The 17,845-nt window shown below is 45.0% G+C and overlaps 1 protein-coding gene across 4 annotated transcripts in view; it reads left to right on the top strand.

Annotated features, from left to right (window-relative positions):
- The window catches only part of UBE2G2 (ubiquitin conjugating enzyme E2 G2), a 35,066-nt gene extending 17,546 nt beyond the window's left edge, over positions 1–17,520 (top strand). For 3 of the 4 annotated variants that reach the window (XM_024239203.3, XM_054542398.2, XM_054542397.2), the window contains 3 exons: positions 9,135–9,253; positions 12,882–13,022; positions 15,078–17,520. In XM_024239203.3, the coding sequence (XP_024094971.1) occupies positions 9,220–9,253; positions 12,882–13,022; positions 15,078–15,190 (288 nt within the window). In that variant the 5' untranslated portion in view covers positions 9,135–9,219 and the 3' untranslated portion in view covers positions 15,191–17,520. 4 annotated transcript variants of the gene reach the window in all.
- Positions 17,521–17,845: the final 325 nt, after the last annotated feature.

Here is a 17,845-nt window from a genome sequence, read left to right as displayed (position 1 = left end):
GAGAAACAGATTGCAGCTAAGTGTTGTCTGTGGAGGTTAAATTGTTATGAAAATTAGTATTTTGGATAAACATGTTTTTAAAAAATCATCAAACACTATTCAGATGGTACAGCACGCCTGCCATTTCCTGATCATTTGTAATATCCTAATTGCTTGGGCCTATGGCACACATTTTTTCTGTGTCTGAAGGTTTCTGGAATCTGTGTTTGTGTGTAATGTGGCCCCCAAGGCAGTTATGAGATGAATGGTGAGTCCCACAGTCTGGGCTGTCCTCATTAGTGGACTGTGGGGCTGTGTATTTGTATCGGGGCAGCTCTTTTTATTTTTGTAGAAGCAGGAGATCATATACATGAACTGATGTGTAACCTGCTTGTTTCATGTGTTAACGCAGGCGCACCTGCACTCATACCAGTGGGGCAGCACGCCTGCTGCAGGGGCCCAGAGTGGCGGGAGGCCTGTCTATGCATAGAGGTTGAAGGCGCCTGTCGCGTCTGCAGTATTTGGGGAGTGTTGGCTCCTCAGTAGGCCTATTTGGAAGATCATTAAAGGAACAGTTGAGCCGTCCAGTGTGGTTTTAAAAAAATGTTCATTGTTAAAAATCGATTAGGGTAACTATTACCAATTTTAAATAAACAGTATAAAATTAAACCAATATTTTGAAAACCTGTCTTAAGTAATTAGAACTATTTTTAGGTAGAGCACTTCTATGTTTGAACAAGGCTTTTTGCATTAGTTTGGAATTCCCCTGCTTGAAGATCCTAATGAGTTTGTGGGTTTTGGTCCTGTTCCAGACCCTTCACAAACAAGAGGCCGTTTACAAGTGCACTTAAAACGCCTATTAGGGAATTAACTGTCCTCCCATTGATTTGTCTCACCCTGCTATTTTGGCAGACATCTGGCTAAGTCTTTGCTCCTTGGTGATAAGTTTCTTCTTTTTCTCTTTATTCTTCGATGGCTTCCAGGGCCTCCTCTCTACCCTAGTATTTCTAAAACCCGGGCTTGCCTCACGGAAGTCGAATGGCTGTTGGTTTTTGCTGTTGTGCTTGCCTTAAGGGCCAGTGAAGAAAATGTCGTTTTAGATATCTAAGCAACAAATACTAAGTGCCTTTTATATATTAGGGCCCTTGTCTGAGGATACAGACATGTCAAAGATGCACTGAAATCTTTACCTTGGAAGATCAGGGTTGAGGGATTAGGATGGAGAATAGAACAGATTAGTGAATGAGAGGACTAAATAATGAGAGTCTGTAGGCTGCGTCTTTAAACACTGGAAATAACTCTGTTGACCCTGCCAAGCTCATGGTGGAGTCTGAGCCTGCGATCAAATCGAGCGTGGCTGGGATGGCGGCACACCAGGGGATGTGGCCACCGTGGCTGTGGTTGCTAACATGGCCTGCTGCTCTTGGCCCAGTCACTTTGCCTCTCTTTGACTTATTTGGATCAAAACAGAGAGGTTTATCAGCATCTTCTAGACAGATGGTTACAGGTCTTGCCCAGCTCTAGGGTCCATGGCCTGTGACCCCATTGCCACTAAGCCACGGTGACGGGGGTGTAGCTGCAGAGAGGGTGGGTGCCCTCTTTCATTGATGCACTATGTGGGACAGAAGGAGTCCTAGACAGCTGTTCATCCCCAGTGGCCAGACAAGGCATGGAGTCCCTTGGCCCTTGCTGTCCTCTGTTTCCTGCCCCAGCATTCCCAAATCAGCTGGCTTGGTGACCTTCTTGTCTGGTTCATGCCTGACTGCTGTCACCTCCCCAGACCAGTGGTTCTAGAGGCTGTGGTGAAATAAGAAGGACTTTCCTTTACTGAATGGTGTGTTTGAGGCCCAGTTGGTGGATGGATGCCCCCAGGTTCTCCAGCTGGCTCATGGCAGCCAGCTTGAGGGTTCCCAGGCTGCCGCTTCTTCTACCAGGAGCCCTTCTCACACTGGGGGCAAGTGTCAGGGGCACAGCAGCCTCCCTTTATGTCCAGGTTTCTTGTTGACTGAAGACTGTCACAGAGCATCTCTTGGCAGTATTATGCCTTGCTAAAATAAACCCGAGATAATAAAATAGGTGTTTATAATTTGTATTGTATGTAATCTCACCATAGCATTTTCTTCAACAAAAGTGTTACAAAGATCCCTATGTGAAGAAGTTATTGCCACATTCATTGCAGTAATAATAATAAAAAAGGAAACATCACTGTTCCACATAATTTATGGAGCATCTATGTAGAGTAATGCCATGTAGCTGTAAAACAGTTCAGGTGGAATTTTCATCCTGGCATGGAAAGATGTACACAATATAAATGGAAAAGGTGGATTCTAGAATAATAGGTCTGGAACCGTCTGTCCGTCCTTCCTTCCTCTCCTCTCCTCTCTCCTCTCTCTCTTCCTTTCTCCTCTCCTTTCTTCCCTCCCCTCCCCTCCCTTTCTTATGGAGACATGGTTGAAGGTCAGTGGCCTGGTCACAGCTCACTGCAGCCTCAAACTCCCAGGCTCAAAGAATCCTCCCACCTCAGCCCCACAAGTAGCTGGGACCACAGGTGTACGCCACCGCGCCCAGCTAGTTTTTAAAATGCTTTGTAGAGATGGGGTCTTGCTCTGTTTCCCAGGCGGATCTCGAACTCCTGGCCTCAAGCAGTCCTTCTGCCTCAGCCTCCCAAAGTGATGGGATTACAGGCAGGAGCCAAAGCACCCAGCCTAAACAACTTTATTGAGATAATTTACATACTGTAAGTTTTACCTGCGTTAAGTATAAAAGTTAGTGGTTTTAGTAAATTTCTAGAGTTTTGTAGTCATCACCACAGTCCAGTTTTAGAACATTTCCAAAAAGATTCTTATGCCTATTTGCAGTCAGTTCCCATTCCAACCCACAGGCAATCCCTGCTCTTTCCTCTGACTATAGATTTGCCTTTTCTGACTTTTCCTATGTGTGGAATCATACACTGTCTAATCATCTGTGCCTGGCTTCTTGTACTTGGCAGAACATGTTTGTGATTCATCCATGTTAAACCAGGTATCAGCAGCTCCTTCCTTTTCCATTCCCCAGTTGATGGACATTTGGGCTTCCTACTTTTTGGCTCTTTTGAGCAATGCTGCTGTAAACACTTGTCATGTCACACTGTGTGGACATGGAGTTCATTTCTCTAGACCAGATACAGAGGTGTGGAATTGCTGGGGTGTGGAGTAAATTTGCGTTTAATGTTTTAAGAAACTATCAGACTATCTTCCTAGAGTAGCTCACCATTTTGCATTCCCAGCAGCAGTGTATGAGCATTCCAGTTTCTCCACTTCCACACCAACACTGCTGTTGTCTGATAACAGCTGTTCTTGTGGGTGTAAAGTGGGGTCTCCTTACAGATTTGACTTGGATTTCCTTGACGTCTAATGATGTTGAGCATCTCTTAATGGGCTTATTGGCCATTCATGTGTCTTCTTTGGTGAACTTCAGAACTTTTCCCCATTTTTATATTAGGTTGTTTTCTTGTTGGTGGGACGTAAGAGTTTTTTAAATATATTTTGATACAAGTCCTTCATTAGACATAGGATTTTTAAATATTTTCTTCCAATCTGCAACTCTCCATTTTGTTTTCTTAATAGAGTCTTTCGAAACTAAAAAGTTGTTAATTTTGATGAAGTGTGATTTTGCATTTTTTTCTTATATAGAGCATGCTTTTGGTGTTGTATATAACCCAAGGTTGCAAGGATTTTCTCTTATGTTTTCTTGTAGAAGTTTTGTGTTTTTTCACTTTTACATTTAGGCCTTTGATCTATTTTGAGTTAATGTCATGTATAGAGTTAGGTGGGAGTCTGTTTCATTCTTTTGTATGTGGTTATCCAGTTGTCTCAGCACCATTTGTTGAAAAGACAGTTCTTTCCCTGTTGCAGAATTTTGGCACCTTTGTCAAAAATCAGTTGACTATAAATGCAAGGATTTATTTTTGGACTCTGAATTGCATTCCATTGATCTATGCCTATCCTTAGGCCATTACTACACTGTCTTGATTACTGTAGCTTCATGGTAAGTTTTAAAATTGGGAAATTTAAGTCCGCCAACTTTGTTCTTTTTCAAGATTGTTTACTGGGCCATTGCATTTCCATTACATTTTAGGGTCAGCTTGTCAATTTCTACAAAATGCCTGGTGGGATTTTGATTGAGACTACGCTGAATCTTTAGATAAGTTTGAGGGATATTGCCATCTTATCAATACTGAGTGCTCTAATCCATGAACATGGACTGTCTCTATTTAGGTGTTTTAAAATTCTCAGCAATGCCATGATACATTTGAATTTTTAGAAATCCAGTTTTGTAGATTAGAGTATGTGAATTTATACACACATAGAGAAAAGCTGGAACAATAACCAAAGTTAACTCTGGTTACCTCAAGGAGGTAATTTTGGGAAGGGGCGTGAGGGAGGTATTTGCTTTTTATTTTGTATACTTCTGTATTTGAATATTTTCCAACATTCTTATATTTTCCTAGTTAAATAAGGTCAAAGTTTATGTTGTAAAAGTGATTGTCTATGTTAGAATATACTATAAAGTTCTTATAATTGATGAACTTATTTAGTACACTTTATAGTTCAAATATATTGGATTTAAAAATTTTAAGAAACATCTATATTGCAAAAAATAATTAGGGTATGGCTGTAGATGCCTTTTGGACAGGTTTAACTATGAAAATAATTATATGGAGCAAAAGCTATATTTGCCCCTACTATGATTTCATAAAATGGAAATGTTCCCCCTTTTCTTCCCAGCAGTTCTTAGCATTGGTTATCTACCTGAGCATCGCCTGGGGTGCTTAGAACACCACAGAACAGAAAGGAAACACAGGAGATCTCTGGGTTTAAACCAGAGCCAGGGCCCTGCTGTGGGGGTGTGAGGGTCAAATATGTCATCCTGGTGGAGACCAAGTGCTGGAGGAAAGTGCAGGAAGGCACTTCCCCCGAATCATGGCTTCTTACAGCCTCGTCCTCTTGCTATGAGGGTATTGGGATCAGTTTCTGTTTAACTCCTCACTGCCTGGCACAGCAACAAGCACAACCTGGCATAGCAGAGCCGGTGTCCTAGGGCTTTTAAAGTGCCCAGTGTGGGGGCTGTGTGTGCAGCCCACCTTGGTCCTGCTGTCCTGGGCATTAGTGGGGTGGGAACATTGGCAAGAAGCTTTTGCTGAACTGCAGAGCAGGGACTGACAGAAGGAGATGCACCCAAGCTCAGATGCCAGGCGCCCTCATGCCCTTCCTGCTGGGTGCCCTCTGTCGATTCTGTAGTGTAAGGGAGGTGCGGATCCTTCCCCCAGAGTGGAGGGTGCCCGTGAAGCAGTTTGCCCTTTCTGTCTCCAGCTGAGCTGGCTCCAGCTTTTGGAGGGCCATCGTCCCTTAGTTATCCACTTCAGGTTTTAAATACTGATGGATGAGTATGCATTCTCTGTTATTTTAATTCTTTGTCACATGTGCATTGGAGACTTTTTGTCTATGTGCTGTGACAAACTTGATAAAGAGAACAGCAGCAAAAGCAGTCGGCTTTCCCAACACTCGCGTGCAGCTGAAGTGGCGAGCGCACCAGTTCCTGGAACACCGCTTGCTGGCGAAGCTCAGGGCACCCACTTGCCCTGGGTGCTCCGTAAGGCACTCTGACCTGCCTGCTGCTTCTCTTATCTAGAAAGTAAAAAGTGTTAGAAAGGCAATGCAAAGAAGAACAATCTCTTCCTTGAGTTGAGTGTGGAAAGACAGAAGAGGCTGATCTTCGCTTTTCACTGGCTTTATAAGTGACCCACACTGTTGCTGAGGAATGGTCACAGCTCTGGGGGAGGACAGTGACAAGGCAGTTGTCCTTTGTGAGGAGGGAGAATTGCTAGTCAGTTAGGAGTAGGCCATGGGTGTTTTCAATATTTGCTTTTGTATCTAATTCACCCACAAGACAGCAAGCCAGTCTGAGCTGTTGCGAGCGTGCCTCCTGTGTAGAGAGCAGGGTCGTCATGATGCTTAATCCAGTGCTTGTCCTTAGCTCAGCTCCGAAAGAGTAGGTCATGATTTCAATCAATAAGGCAGCATAATTTGCAGGCTTTGAAAAATTTACATTTGCTTTGGATATATTTGTGTCCTCCTTGTTCTTGTTTCTTTTGAAGTTTCCCAGGTGAGGCCATCTTCGGTGAAAGAGAAGTGAGGTTGTCTGGGAGTATGGCAATAAAACTTGTCCAAAAACAGCACTGTGGCGTCTCCCACTCCTGGCTGGGGAGTTGCCTGGAAGGCATTTTCCATAGGGTCAGGCATGCTGCTGCACACCACTGCCCACCTGCCCTCCTGTCTGGGTGCCAGGTGTTCTAGAAAAGAGAAAGAAACCCCAGTTTCAAACCAGTAGTAAACCGGAGCATTTGCAAATAACTTTGATATTTAAGATGTGGGCGCACTTCAGGAAATGTTTGGTCATGCTTCTGAGGCTAGGAACGACCTGGTGGATTAAAAAAAAAATTTTTTTAAAGAAAGCCCTATTATGAGAAACAAAGAACTGTTATCAAAGTATTGAGCAAATACCATTTGGCTCATTCCAAAAACACTACCCAGACATTTTTTCTTATTCTAGACTCAGAGGTGCCAGAAATATTGAGTGCTGGCAAGCATTCCTGACATATGAACAGTGTTACTTTTAAAGATAGTATATTTATGTGCCTGACTTCTGATTTCGCAGTTTGAACTGTGTTCTCTTAACTCTAATACTAAATTGATCTAGGACCTTGACTAAGTCATTTCATCGTTGGATTTTCCAGCCTTGCTTTACAGTAAAATGAAAACCACAGTCCTTGGTGCCCTTTCATCAGAGGGCGTGTGGAGAGTGAATGGGTGGCGGTTATCGTTTGCTCTGAGCTCTTGTACTGGACAGGAGGCTCGGGGTGGCCACGCCTCACTCTGATACATGGTGTGTGCCCACCCTGTGTTAAGAAGGCGGGGCTTCAGGAATGTGTTTGTTCAGGCCATTGCTGGGGGAGCAGAGTAACCCAGGCTTGAGGTGTCCCCAGGCTGCTGGGCGCTGGGTGCCAGTGTGGGCCGGGGGGGTACTCATCCGGGCACTGCCCTTTCCAGCGCAGCTGTTGTACCAGTAGCAAGAGCTCATGCTCGTACCTCCCTCGGTGGCGTTCCCTGTGCTGGTCATGCTGAGGCTCTGGGGACTGTCACACGGTAACCCCCCACCCCCACCCCAGCTCCCCAAAACAAAGTGGCCATATTCACTATCTTCTTCCGAAAAGGTAGCAAAGACAGTTTTCAGAATCAAAATTTGTCTTTTAGATTGAAAAATCTTGTCTCCATGAAGCAATCACTGCTTTGTTCTCTTCTGACTGTTGCCCGTAGATCAGCCCCACCAGGGCCATGAGCCATGCTGGCATCTGCTGTTGCTGCTGACAGCCCTGAGTGCTGCCTCCAGGTGAAAGCTAAAGCTCTTCGTTCAGTTTCTTTTTGATTTTTGTCTTTTTCCTTTAATTATAGAGATAAATATTTCCAAATCTGTTGTTATTAATTTCACTGTACCAAGATAATTTTAAGATTTTTGAAACAAATTTTTACTTTTAAGAAATCTATTTTTTAACTGAAGATATAAAATGTATATTTTTTAAATTGTTTTTTTCCTGTGCCATATCCTGGATTCTTTCTGAAGGCAGGAGGTCTGGTGTGGACTGTCCTCTGCTCATCCAGGCCTTGGCCCCTGCGCAACTGTTCTTTCTGCCTTAGCCTTTATTGTTAGAGGAGCAGAGCTGTTTATGAAGGGACTTGTTCTTTCAGTTCATAGAAGTAGAACGGATTTACTGACGGATTTGTTGATCTGATGAGTCACACCCAATGCAATTTCCACTGTTTCAGTGTCTGTCGCTGTCATTCGGCAGTCCTGCTTTCTTATCAAAGAAAGATGGTGCAAGATCTTTTAGAACTCCTCGAATGTGTGTTTTATTAATGTGATGTGTAGGAGAAGAGGAGTTCGTCCCTGGTGTGAAGGTACAGGCATGGTGGCTGACACTCTTCCTCTCCTGTGGCCATCATGCCTTGAACTGTTGGTCAAGATAGTGTTAATTTATGCTTGTTGGGTTTTAAACCTTAAGCAGGATTTCTGAAATGGTTTCGTCTATTTCTTCCATTTACGCTTGAGGAAAGTATAGGTCCAGGGAGACTCAACGTGCCTGTGTCTGTGCCCATGACGGGGAGTTGCTCCAATGTTGCATCAGTGGGATGAGGCACAGCACGTGGGCCTGCAGGTGCAGCCTGGAGTGGTGGTGCCTGTGTGCCTAGCCTTTTACCGAGTATGCAGCATTGATCACATGTGTTCTTCATCTGCTTCTTGAAGGTTGCAAAGATGCCTTCTTGGGCACGTTTAAAAATTAAAAATCACCTTTGAAATACAACTCTTAGCCCCACATCTGTTGAAATACAATGGAATCTTGCTATACCCTGTGCCATAATTCATATCCTTATTCTAAAATGTGATGGTACCACATCTGCAGAAAAAACTCCCAGATCTTAGAGCATTGACATTAGTTCTTTTCTCTGATCCCCTTCTTATCAAGAGGTTCTGCTGCTTGACTCTTAACCTTTATAAATGTGAAAACTGCCTGGAATTCAGTCTTTGTACTTGTACCTAAGATTTAGACCAGATTGAACCAGGAGAATGGGACATTGCTTTCCATTGAGAAAAAAGTATCAATTCATTGTTACTTAGATAATCTTTTCGTGTGCATTTTTATTATTTATTTTTATTTTTGTTTATTTTTTGAGATGGAGTCTTGCTCTATCACCCAGGCTTGAGTGCGGTGGCGAGATCTTGGCTCACTGCAACCTCCACCTCCCGGGCCCAGACGATTCTCCTGCCCCAGCCTCCCAAGTAGCTGGGATTACAGGCATGCGCCACCACACCCAGCTAATTTTTGTATTTTTAGTAGAGACAGGGTTTCACCATGTTGGCCAGGCTGGTCTCGAACTCCTGACCTCAGATGATCTGCCTGTCTCGGCCTCCCAAAGTGCTGGGATTACAGGCGTGAGCCACCGCACCTGGCCTCACGTGCATTTTTAAAGTGGTAAAAATGTTCTTAACCCATTTGTCAATTGTGGTCAACGTTGTAAAATGTACTTTGAAGTTCAGTCTACGTATTTTATATCTTCTAGGGGCCCAGAAGACACCTGCTTTGAGTTTGGTGTTTTTCCTGCCATCCTGAGTTTCCCACTTGATTACCCGTTAAGTCCCCCAAAGATGAGATTTACCTGTGAGATGTTTCATCCCAACAGTAAGTGCTTTTGCAAGTAGTTTTTGTGGTACCAGGATAGGTACGGAGATAATATTATCAGCCACCTGAAATGTGGTATATTCTATATGTCTATGATGTAGATCTTTAGAAAATACTTCTTATGTTTTGAAATTCAGCCAAGTAAGCATGGTGGTATTAAGCACATGATTTCAATTTTGAAGGTCAGTTTAATGTAGATAAAAGACAACAGGCACCTAAAAATGGATGCCATTTGACCCAGCCACCCTACTTCACTGGGGAGGAAGTTTTACACATGGGTGTGTGCTCAGAAGGGGTTATGCTAATCTTTGTCATAGTGTTATTTGTAATGGTGAAAATTTTGACTTAACCTAGGTTTTTAACACAAGAATAAATTAAGTTATATATTGTATTAGTCTGTTGTCACGCTGCTAATAAAGACATATTCAAGTCTGGGTAATTTATAAAGGAAAGAGATTTAATGGACTCACAGTTCCACATGGCTGGGGAGACCTCACAATCATGGCAGAAGGCAAAGGAGAAGCAAAGGCACATCTTAGTGGCGGCAGGCAAGAGAGTGTGTGCAGGGGAACTGCCCTTTACAGAACCATCAGATCTCGTGAGACTTATACACTATCACGAGAACAGCATGGGAAAGATGTGCCTCCATGATTCAGTACTTCCCACTGGGTCCCTCCCATGACATGTGGGAATTATGGGAGCTACAATTCAAGATGAGATTTGGGTGGGGACACAGCCAAACTATATCATATTTGTTAGAATGTGATGTAGATTTTTAAAATGGTCTAAAATAAGAATCAATGATACAAAGTAATATTTATTTATATTGACTGGGAAAAGCAGTAGGACTGTTATAATTTCCTCTTGAAAAATAAATTCACATGTAAATGTATATATAACTGGAAAAGTAATTACAAAAATGTTAAAAGTGATTCTTTTTTCGGATTGAAATTTTTTTTCCTTTTTGTAAATCTTTTTTTGCCCTAAAATTAATATATATTAATTTTAAAAGGAGGAAAAAAATAAGGTCATTTAAGTGAATTGTACTGTAGCTTATTTGAAAATGTGTCCAGTAGTAGGAATTGGAATTCCTGAACAGCTGTAGTTTTAATTTTTTCCTTTTACATTCCTTTTACATTCTTCCTTTTACATCCTTGCTATAGGGGTTTTCAGAACTGCCCCCCCACTCCCGGTCACTTCCCTGGTGGAAATGCCATCTGCTGTTAGACTTGCTGTCCTAACCCTCGTTTAGGACTTCTCATTTACTGCAGATATTGGTACACATAGGTAGTGGGCAGCCGCCTGAGAGAGACCATTTGGTACTTCTTTTCTTATCTCAAAGCTGCTTCAGTCTTGTGTGCACAGGAGATGCTCAGAAGCGTGCCTTCTTTCAGGGAGACTGGCCATGAGCCTGAGTTAGATGATAACATGGGGGTTCATCATACGCTATCTACTTGAGTGTGTTTTTGGAATTCTCCATAATAAAAAGTTAAAAAATACAATTGATAGGTAAGAGTAATTGAAGTAGTCAGTTTCAAGTTGGTTAGCTATAAATTTAATGCAACTATGAAGAGGATTGTAGGTAATTAAAATACTAAGATTGTATTGAGGATAAATATATTATTCAGAACAATACCTGTGACATGGCATTAGTGACAAATATGACCAATAAACTGATTACCTTATGTGACTATGTACTACAGGTGGTCTGATTATTATTTTTAATGTTCTGGTAATTATTTTTAATGCTCAGATAATATAGTTTTAAATTTTTGCCTTACTGTAATTGGATTATTTTGATTTTTTTAAAATTATGTTTGAGAACTGTAGGTCTACCAATATCATAAAAATTAGTCAATAAATACTTTAAAAACAATTCAACACATTTACTGAAAGTTGCTGGTATACAGTGGTGAGCAAATAATAACAGACTTTCAGGAGCTTATATTCCAAGGACAGGGATGGACATTGATAGGAGAATCACACAAAACGCAAAGTCACATCAGGAACTTCCAGGCAGCACCTTGCAGAGGTGGTGGTTGGATGGACCATCTGTAGGGAGTGAAGCAGGAGTTACCTGAGCGATTCCGGGAGGAGGGGCCCTTCACATGTGCAAAGGCCTAGCGCAGGAAGTGACGGGAGAGGAAGGCCGGGGCCAAACTACCTCAGGCCTTTTGGTCAATACTGAAGGTTTTGATGTTTTCTCCTGGGAGTGGCGGAACTCCATTGAAAGACTCCAAGGGAGTGGCATGACCAGAATGATCTCTGATGGCTCGCTCTGGGTACAGTGCAAAGGACAGGTGGGAGGAAGCCAGGCAGGCCCTCGGCCGTAGTGGTCTAGGGTAGAGACACCAGCAACTTGGGAACTAAATGTGAGCACTAAAGATAAAGAGATGTGGGTGGATCCACAAGAGGTTTAGGACATGGCACTGCTGGGACTTGGTGAAGGAGGGGCTGTGGCAGGGACACAGGTGCTTTTGGTGCTTCTGTGGATGCAGTATCACCCTATGGGACCAACTCCTGGAGAAGGCAACACAGAAGTGGGAAACTTCCTGATTTTGTGGATGTGGATCTTAGGTGGACAGCCTGATGTCCAGGGCAAGTATGCATCTAGTTTCTTACACTCTGCTTGAATGAGAAGTTGTGGTTCAGTTCCTGGATAGTAGAGTGTTCACCACTGAACGTCCACCACTGAAACAGTGGATGAGTGGAAACACATAGGACCAGGTATGAAAGACAAGACTGTTTGAAGGTAAATGATCACCATTAACATTTGTAAATGTTCATGAAATTCAGAGCTTATTAATTCAGGTGAGTTAAATAAATGTATTTTAAAATTGCTATTTCTATTATAACTTTAATGGCTTTATAATTTTACCGTTGAGTCTATCTAGATGGATTACTGGATATCTGAGTATATACGGAGCCATCTGAGAATTCCTCCCAATTATATGTAAAAGAGGACTGATTACATGCTGTGAATTGAAAATTTATTTCTCTTTATCAGACCTTGTGTATCTTTTTAATGATGATATTTGGTGGAAAGGGATTTGATTTAGACACATTGACCTACATTCCAGGTTGTACTGATGATAATTTACTTATTATTAGAGTAAGCTACCAAGAGAAATCCTGGTGCCTTTCTTTTTGTAGATATTTAAATAATTCCAGTTGCCTTTATCATGGCCATGTGAACATATATTTTACACAGACCAGTTCAGGGATTTAATGATAGAATTAGAAATATCTAAGGAACTAGCTCTGAAAAGTATTGTAAATAATCCTAATCACATTATATATTTTGATAAAATATTTGCCAGATAACCTTTCATTTACTCTTTTTGTATATATTGCTTGAAAAAAATTCATATGAAAGTGGATTAGACTACTACAGCTGATTAGAACTGGCTGGGTCAGCCTGGAGCCTGTCAGTGAGTGAGCAGGCCCCACCGGGATTCCTGCAGACATGAAGCGTGACACTCGGGGCCCCAGGCTATGCCCCAGCTGTGCAAACAGCTTGGTTGCTGTGTCTGCAGTCTTTGTTCTCGTTGTCTGTGGAGCCTGCCCAAGTGCGGTGACGCCTCGGGCACCATTCCTGGGCTCACCTGGCTGCCTCTGACCCTTGCAGTCTACCCTGATGGGAGAGTCTGCATTTCCATCCTCCATGCGCCAGGCGACGACCCCATGGGCTACGAGAGCAGCGCGGAGCGGTGGAGTCCTGTACAGAGCGTGGAGAAGATCCTGTTGTCGGTGGTGAGCATGCTGGCAGGTAAGGCCCGAGCCTCCTGGCAGGAGCTGCTGTGGACACCCAGGCTGCAGGTGTTCTCCTGCCTTGTGTCATCCTGTCTTTATAATGTACTTTTACTCATTTGCAGTTAGTTTACACATGTTATTGCCATTTAATGTTATCTGCCTATACTTTTCCAATTGTAAGCATACCTTCTAGCACAGCCTGGTGTTGTATATTGTATTGTCAGCCATAATTAACTGGTTTCTGGCCCTTGATCGTCTTTTTCCCTCAGTAGGTGTTTATTGAGGACCTACTACATGCCACACACTGGACTGGGGGTGTAAAGCTTCGTGTGACAAAGACCCCAACTCTGTGTTCCTATGTTCTAGGGAACTGTCCAAGCCTCCCAGCAGTTAGAGGCCAGTGGGATGCACCCTGAGATCAGAAACATGCAGGGACTCTCGGGCCACTTCCTGGTGGGGCTGTCTGGGGTGTGTTTAGGACATGTAGGTGTTGATGAGGTAGGAGGGAGGGAATGACCTTTTGGGGCAAAGGAAGCAGCCTGGGCTGAGGCCCAGAGGCAGGAGGTGGCTGACTTGATGGGGGCACTGCCAGCTCATTTTGGCTGGAGCCAAGGCTGCAGGGAGAGGAGCCCCAGCAGACCCTGGGGATTGGAGTTGGGGGCGTGACGTCCTGTGAGCTGTGCCTTCGAAGGGCCATCCTTGCAGCAGTTACCAATAGTGTGATGGAAGACAAACAGACTTCGTGGTGTTGCAGTAGCCTGGAGAAAAAAGAGAAGGGCTGAGTGGTCCCAGGGCTAAGAGGAAGGGGTGGGTTTGGGAGACCTTGAAGGTACAGGCTCTGGGACTCATGGTTCTTTGTCTACCAGAGGTGCTGCTCTGGGTTCAGGAGACAGCAGGATTTGGGGAATAGTTTGAGGTGTGTGGGACAAGGGGCCTCCATCCACAAAAGGGGGTCAGACATGGGAGTGAAGATGTGGGGTCATATCTGGATGAGGCAGTAGGTGATGGAGTAGGTCAGAGGGTGACAGCATAGCAGGGAGGAGTCTTCCAGGGCAGGCAGGAGGAAGGGTGTGGGAAAGGAAGGTGGCGAGTCCGAAAGGAAAGAGCAGACCTAGCAGAGGGCCAGGGGTCGATGGCAGAGTGAGGCCACTCAGCTGTTCTCTGCAGAGCCTTTGGGTGCCGTGGAGTGGGGTCTAGAGGGACGTGAGGTCAGGGCCTGTGATGCGAGTGTGCATCCTGAGAGGGCTGAGGCGGAACCCTCTTCATGTGCTGAGTGGAGGGAGCCAGGCCAGGGGATTGGAGATTGGGAGGGAGGCAGTGGCTCAGGCTGTCCTCAGATGTCAGCTGTGGGTTTTATCCTCATCAACTCTGCTCTGAACCGGTCCCCACGTGCATTCTGAGCGGCGCCGCCGCCACACTGCACAGCTGCTGCTTCAGCACATGTCATCCAGTTCTGGTGGTCTCTCTCCTTTCTGTCTTCCAGCAGGCCCTGGCTACTCCCTCTGTGCCTCCTAACTGCAGTCTGCGGTGACTGCCAGTGTCGCTGGCTGGGGGGTGGGTCAAGTATCCTGGGGTCAGGTGTCTACCTTAGGCTGCACATTTGCTTGGGATTGTCTTGGTAGGAGCTGTGAGGGGCAGTTTTGCTGAGAGGGCACTCTGTGAGAGAGAAGCCACACTGCAGAGTGTCTTGAGAAAGGTGAAATAAGCAGCATGTGGGCCCCGTGTAGCTTGTCTGGGTGCCAGAAGTGCAGTGGGCCAGGAGGCTGCTGTGGGAGGCCGTGTGGGCCTGTGCTTAGGTGGTTGTCACATGTTCACAGCAAGACAGATGACAGCTTGTCCTGGTGTCTTCAGACACTCAGAGCGCAGGAGTCATGAGAGTGGCTTTTGCTGAGACCTGCGTGGCCAGCACTCTAGAGGTGGGGCCGACCCTTTACAGTTCTCGGGTTCTTGTTTGTTTCTGGGACACAGCTCTTGAAAGCCCCCTCCGGTATTTTAAATAAATGGGAGACCTTGCCAGGCTGCTTACGTATAAGACTCCCTTTTACATGGAGGGTGTTCCCTTTTCTTTCAGAGCCCAATGACGAAAGTGGAGCTAACGTGGATGCGTCCAAAATGTGGCGCGATGACCGGGAGCAGTTCTATAAGATTGCCAAGCAGATCGTCCAGAAGTCTCTGGGACTGTGAGACCTGGCCTTGCACAGGCGTACACACACCGCCAAGCAGCTCAGCATTCTCCCCTGGAGCGCTTAGTGACAGTGATACTCTGTGCTGGCACCAAACAAGGCAGACTTGCAAGAACCACAGCATCTTTTTTTTTTTTTTTAAACCTTTCCCACTTCAAACAGGCTTCTCTTCTGAAATGATGACTTAATGTCGAATATTGACAGCTTACTGCAGTTTTACAGTATTCCTCACAAAGGGCTTCAGGTAGATTATCAGAGCTGTCAGCACTACCTCTCCCCGCTGAAACCAGCAGTTCATGGCTTCCTGTGGATTCCCTCCCTCCCTGGAGTGTTGAGGGGGTTGTACCTGCCAGACTTCCAGGGGACGATGGAATACCCAGAACGCTCCTTCTGAAGAAATGGGGCCCTGTAGCTGCAGCACAGGGGAAGGGCCCGGCACCCTTTCTGGGTCCCTCCTGGTTCCCTGTGGGCCCCATGAGGAGTCCATTACTTCCTTTCTTCTTTCATATTTTACAGGCAGATGCTTTTCTTATAATCTAATTACATCTTTTTCATTTGTTACATATTACAAACCATTACACTTAGAAATACTTCCAGGAAATGCTTTTTTAAAGTGTGAATTAATAAGAAATGGGGTAAATAGAAAAGAAATTTATGGCTGATTGGCCAGGCGCGGTGGTTCATGCCTGTAATCCCAGCACTTTGGGAGGCCAAGGGAGGTAGATCACAAGGTCAGGAAATTGAGACCATCCTGGCTAATACAGTGAGACCCCATGTCTACTAAAATTACAAAAAATTAGCTGGGCGTGGTGGTGCACGCCTGTAGTCTCAGCTACTCAGGAGGCTGAGGCAGGAGAATCGCTTGAACCCGGGAGGCAGAGGTAGCAGTGAGCTGAGGTCCCGCCACTGCACTCCAGCCTGGGCAACAGAGCGAGACTGAGTCTCAAAAAGAAAAAAGAAATTTATTGCTGATCACAAGGACAGACAGTTTTTTTCCTGACCATACTCATCAAAGATTTACATTTGTATATTAGTAACTAGTGCATTACTAGAGCAGGTGCAGGTGAGGTCTTTAAAGTTTCAATGAAAGTTTCTTCTGGATCTACAGAAAAATTTTTTTTTTTTTTCAATCTAAAAACTGGAAATTCTAGGGTTTTTGTACATTCTGGATGCACTGGGAATTTATTAGTACAAAATCATTCTTTGCAACTCAAAAGTCAGAAGGGACTCTACCATATCTTAGCTCAGAGCACAGAGGAGTGCCTTATCCCCACACTTGACTGGGCTGTGGAGGTGGGCATGTGGGCCCCTGGGCCCAGGCTGGGGACAGAGCCCTTGTTTTGTGACTTAGGATTTTGATGTGGTTCCCATGTTCTGTAACAGGGCCAGCTGAGCAGCACAGGCCAGGAGGCCACAGTGTAAGCAATAACAGATCTGCCACATGCAGAAGCAAATATCAGGCCTGTTGCACACAGGCGGCATTTCAATAGGAATTTCTATTTTTGAAATAAGGGATGGTCTATGAGGCATACAGTAGATTTGATGTGATCCTTTTCTCCCTCCCTTCCATAATGGATTGTGGTCTGTGTGACTGAACCCACACAGAGTGTCATGGGTGACAGTTTCTGGTTGAAGTAGCTCCATGTTGGGCTTCTGTGGACAGCACATTCTTTTCCTTCTCACAAGGGGCTCATTTAAAATTTGGAAGCTGGGTACTGTGGCTCACGCCTGCAATCCCAGCACTTTGGGAGACTGAGGCGGGCGGATCATGAGGTCAGGAGATCGAGACCATCCTGGCTAACAGGGAAACCCTGTCTCCACTAAAAATACAAAAATTAGCTGGGCGTGGTGGCGGGCGCCTGTAGTCCCAGCTACTCTGGAGACTGAGGCAGGAGAATGGCGTGAACCTGGGAGGCGGAGCTTGCAGTGAGCTGAGATTGCGCCACTGCACTCCAGCCTGGGCGACAGAGTGAGACTCCGTCTCAAAAAAAAAAATAGAACGCAGGGCAAGAACTCGTATTTGGAAGGAGATGGGGGAAAGGAGCGGTATTGTACCTAAGTAGTATTTGCAGGCAAATGAGGTGGAGCCCTCTTTGTAAAGAAGAGTCATTTGTGCAAGTAGATGGGGTCTGTGGGTGCAGGCCCTGGAGGGGCACACAATTGCCTGGAGGCTTCTGTGAGATCGGGAGAGGGAGGAGAGGCAGTCTCTTGACAAAGTATTTTTATTCATTTGTATTTATTAAATGAAAAAACAATCCCATGGTGTCCCTGTTGTGTGGTGGAACCTAATCACTCTGTTGAAATAAAGTTCTGTGTTTTCCCTGCCCTGCAGTGTGTGTCCCTTTGTCGTATTGTCAGGTCAGAGGAGCCTGTGGCCGCTGCCCCCAGGGAGCACACCAGATCATCCCAGCTGGGATTCCTCACGGCGGGGGCTTTTCTGCAGACTTGGGTTAGCTCTGGCACATTTTCTTCTGTTTCTCCTCTCCCTTCCGTCATTCTGTAGTCTTCCTCTGGAATTCTCAGGTTAGTTGGGGTCTGTGAGGCAGACGTGTTCACTAACCTATAAGTGACATTGTGCAGCTTTTTCAGCAGATGCCATCGTGTGAGTGGCACATTTGGCCACTAGAAGCCAGCAGGCTGTTCCGACTGCCTTTCC

The sequence above is a fragment of the Pongo abelii genome, chromosome 22 (genome assembly GCF_028885655.2).
Source record: "Pongo abelii isolate AG06213 chromosome 22, NHGRI_mPonAbe1-v2.0_pri, whole genome shotgun sequence".
NCBI lineage: Eukaryota > Metazoa > Chordata > Mammalia > Primates > Hominidae > Pongo > Pongo abelii.
Note: the sequence above shows the minus strand (reverse complement) of the source record. Positions and strands in the feature narration are given on the sequence as shown.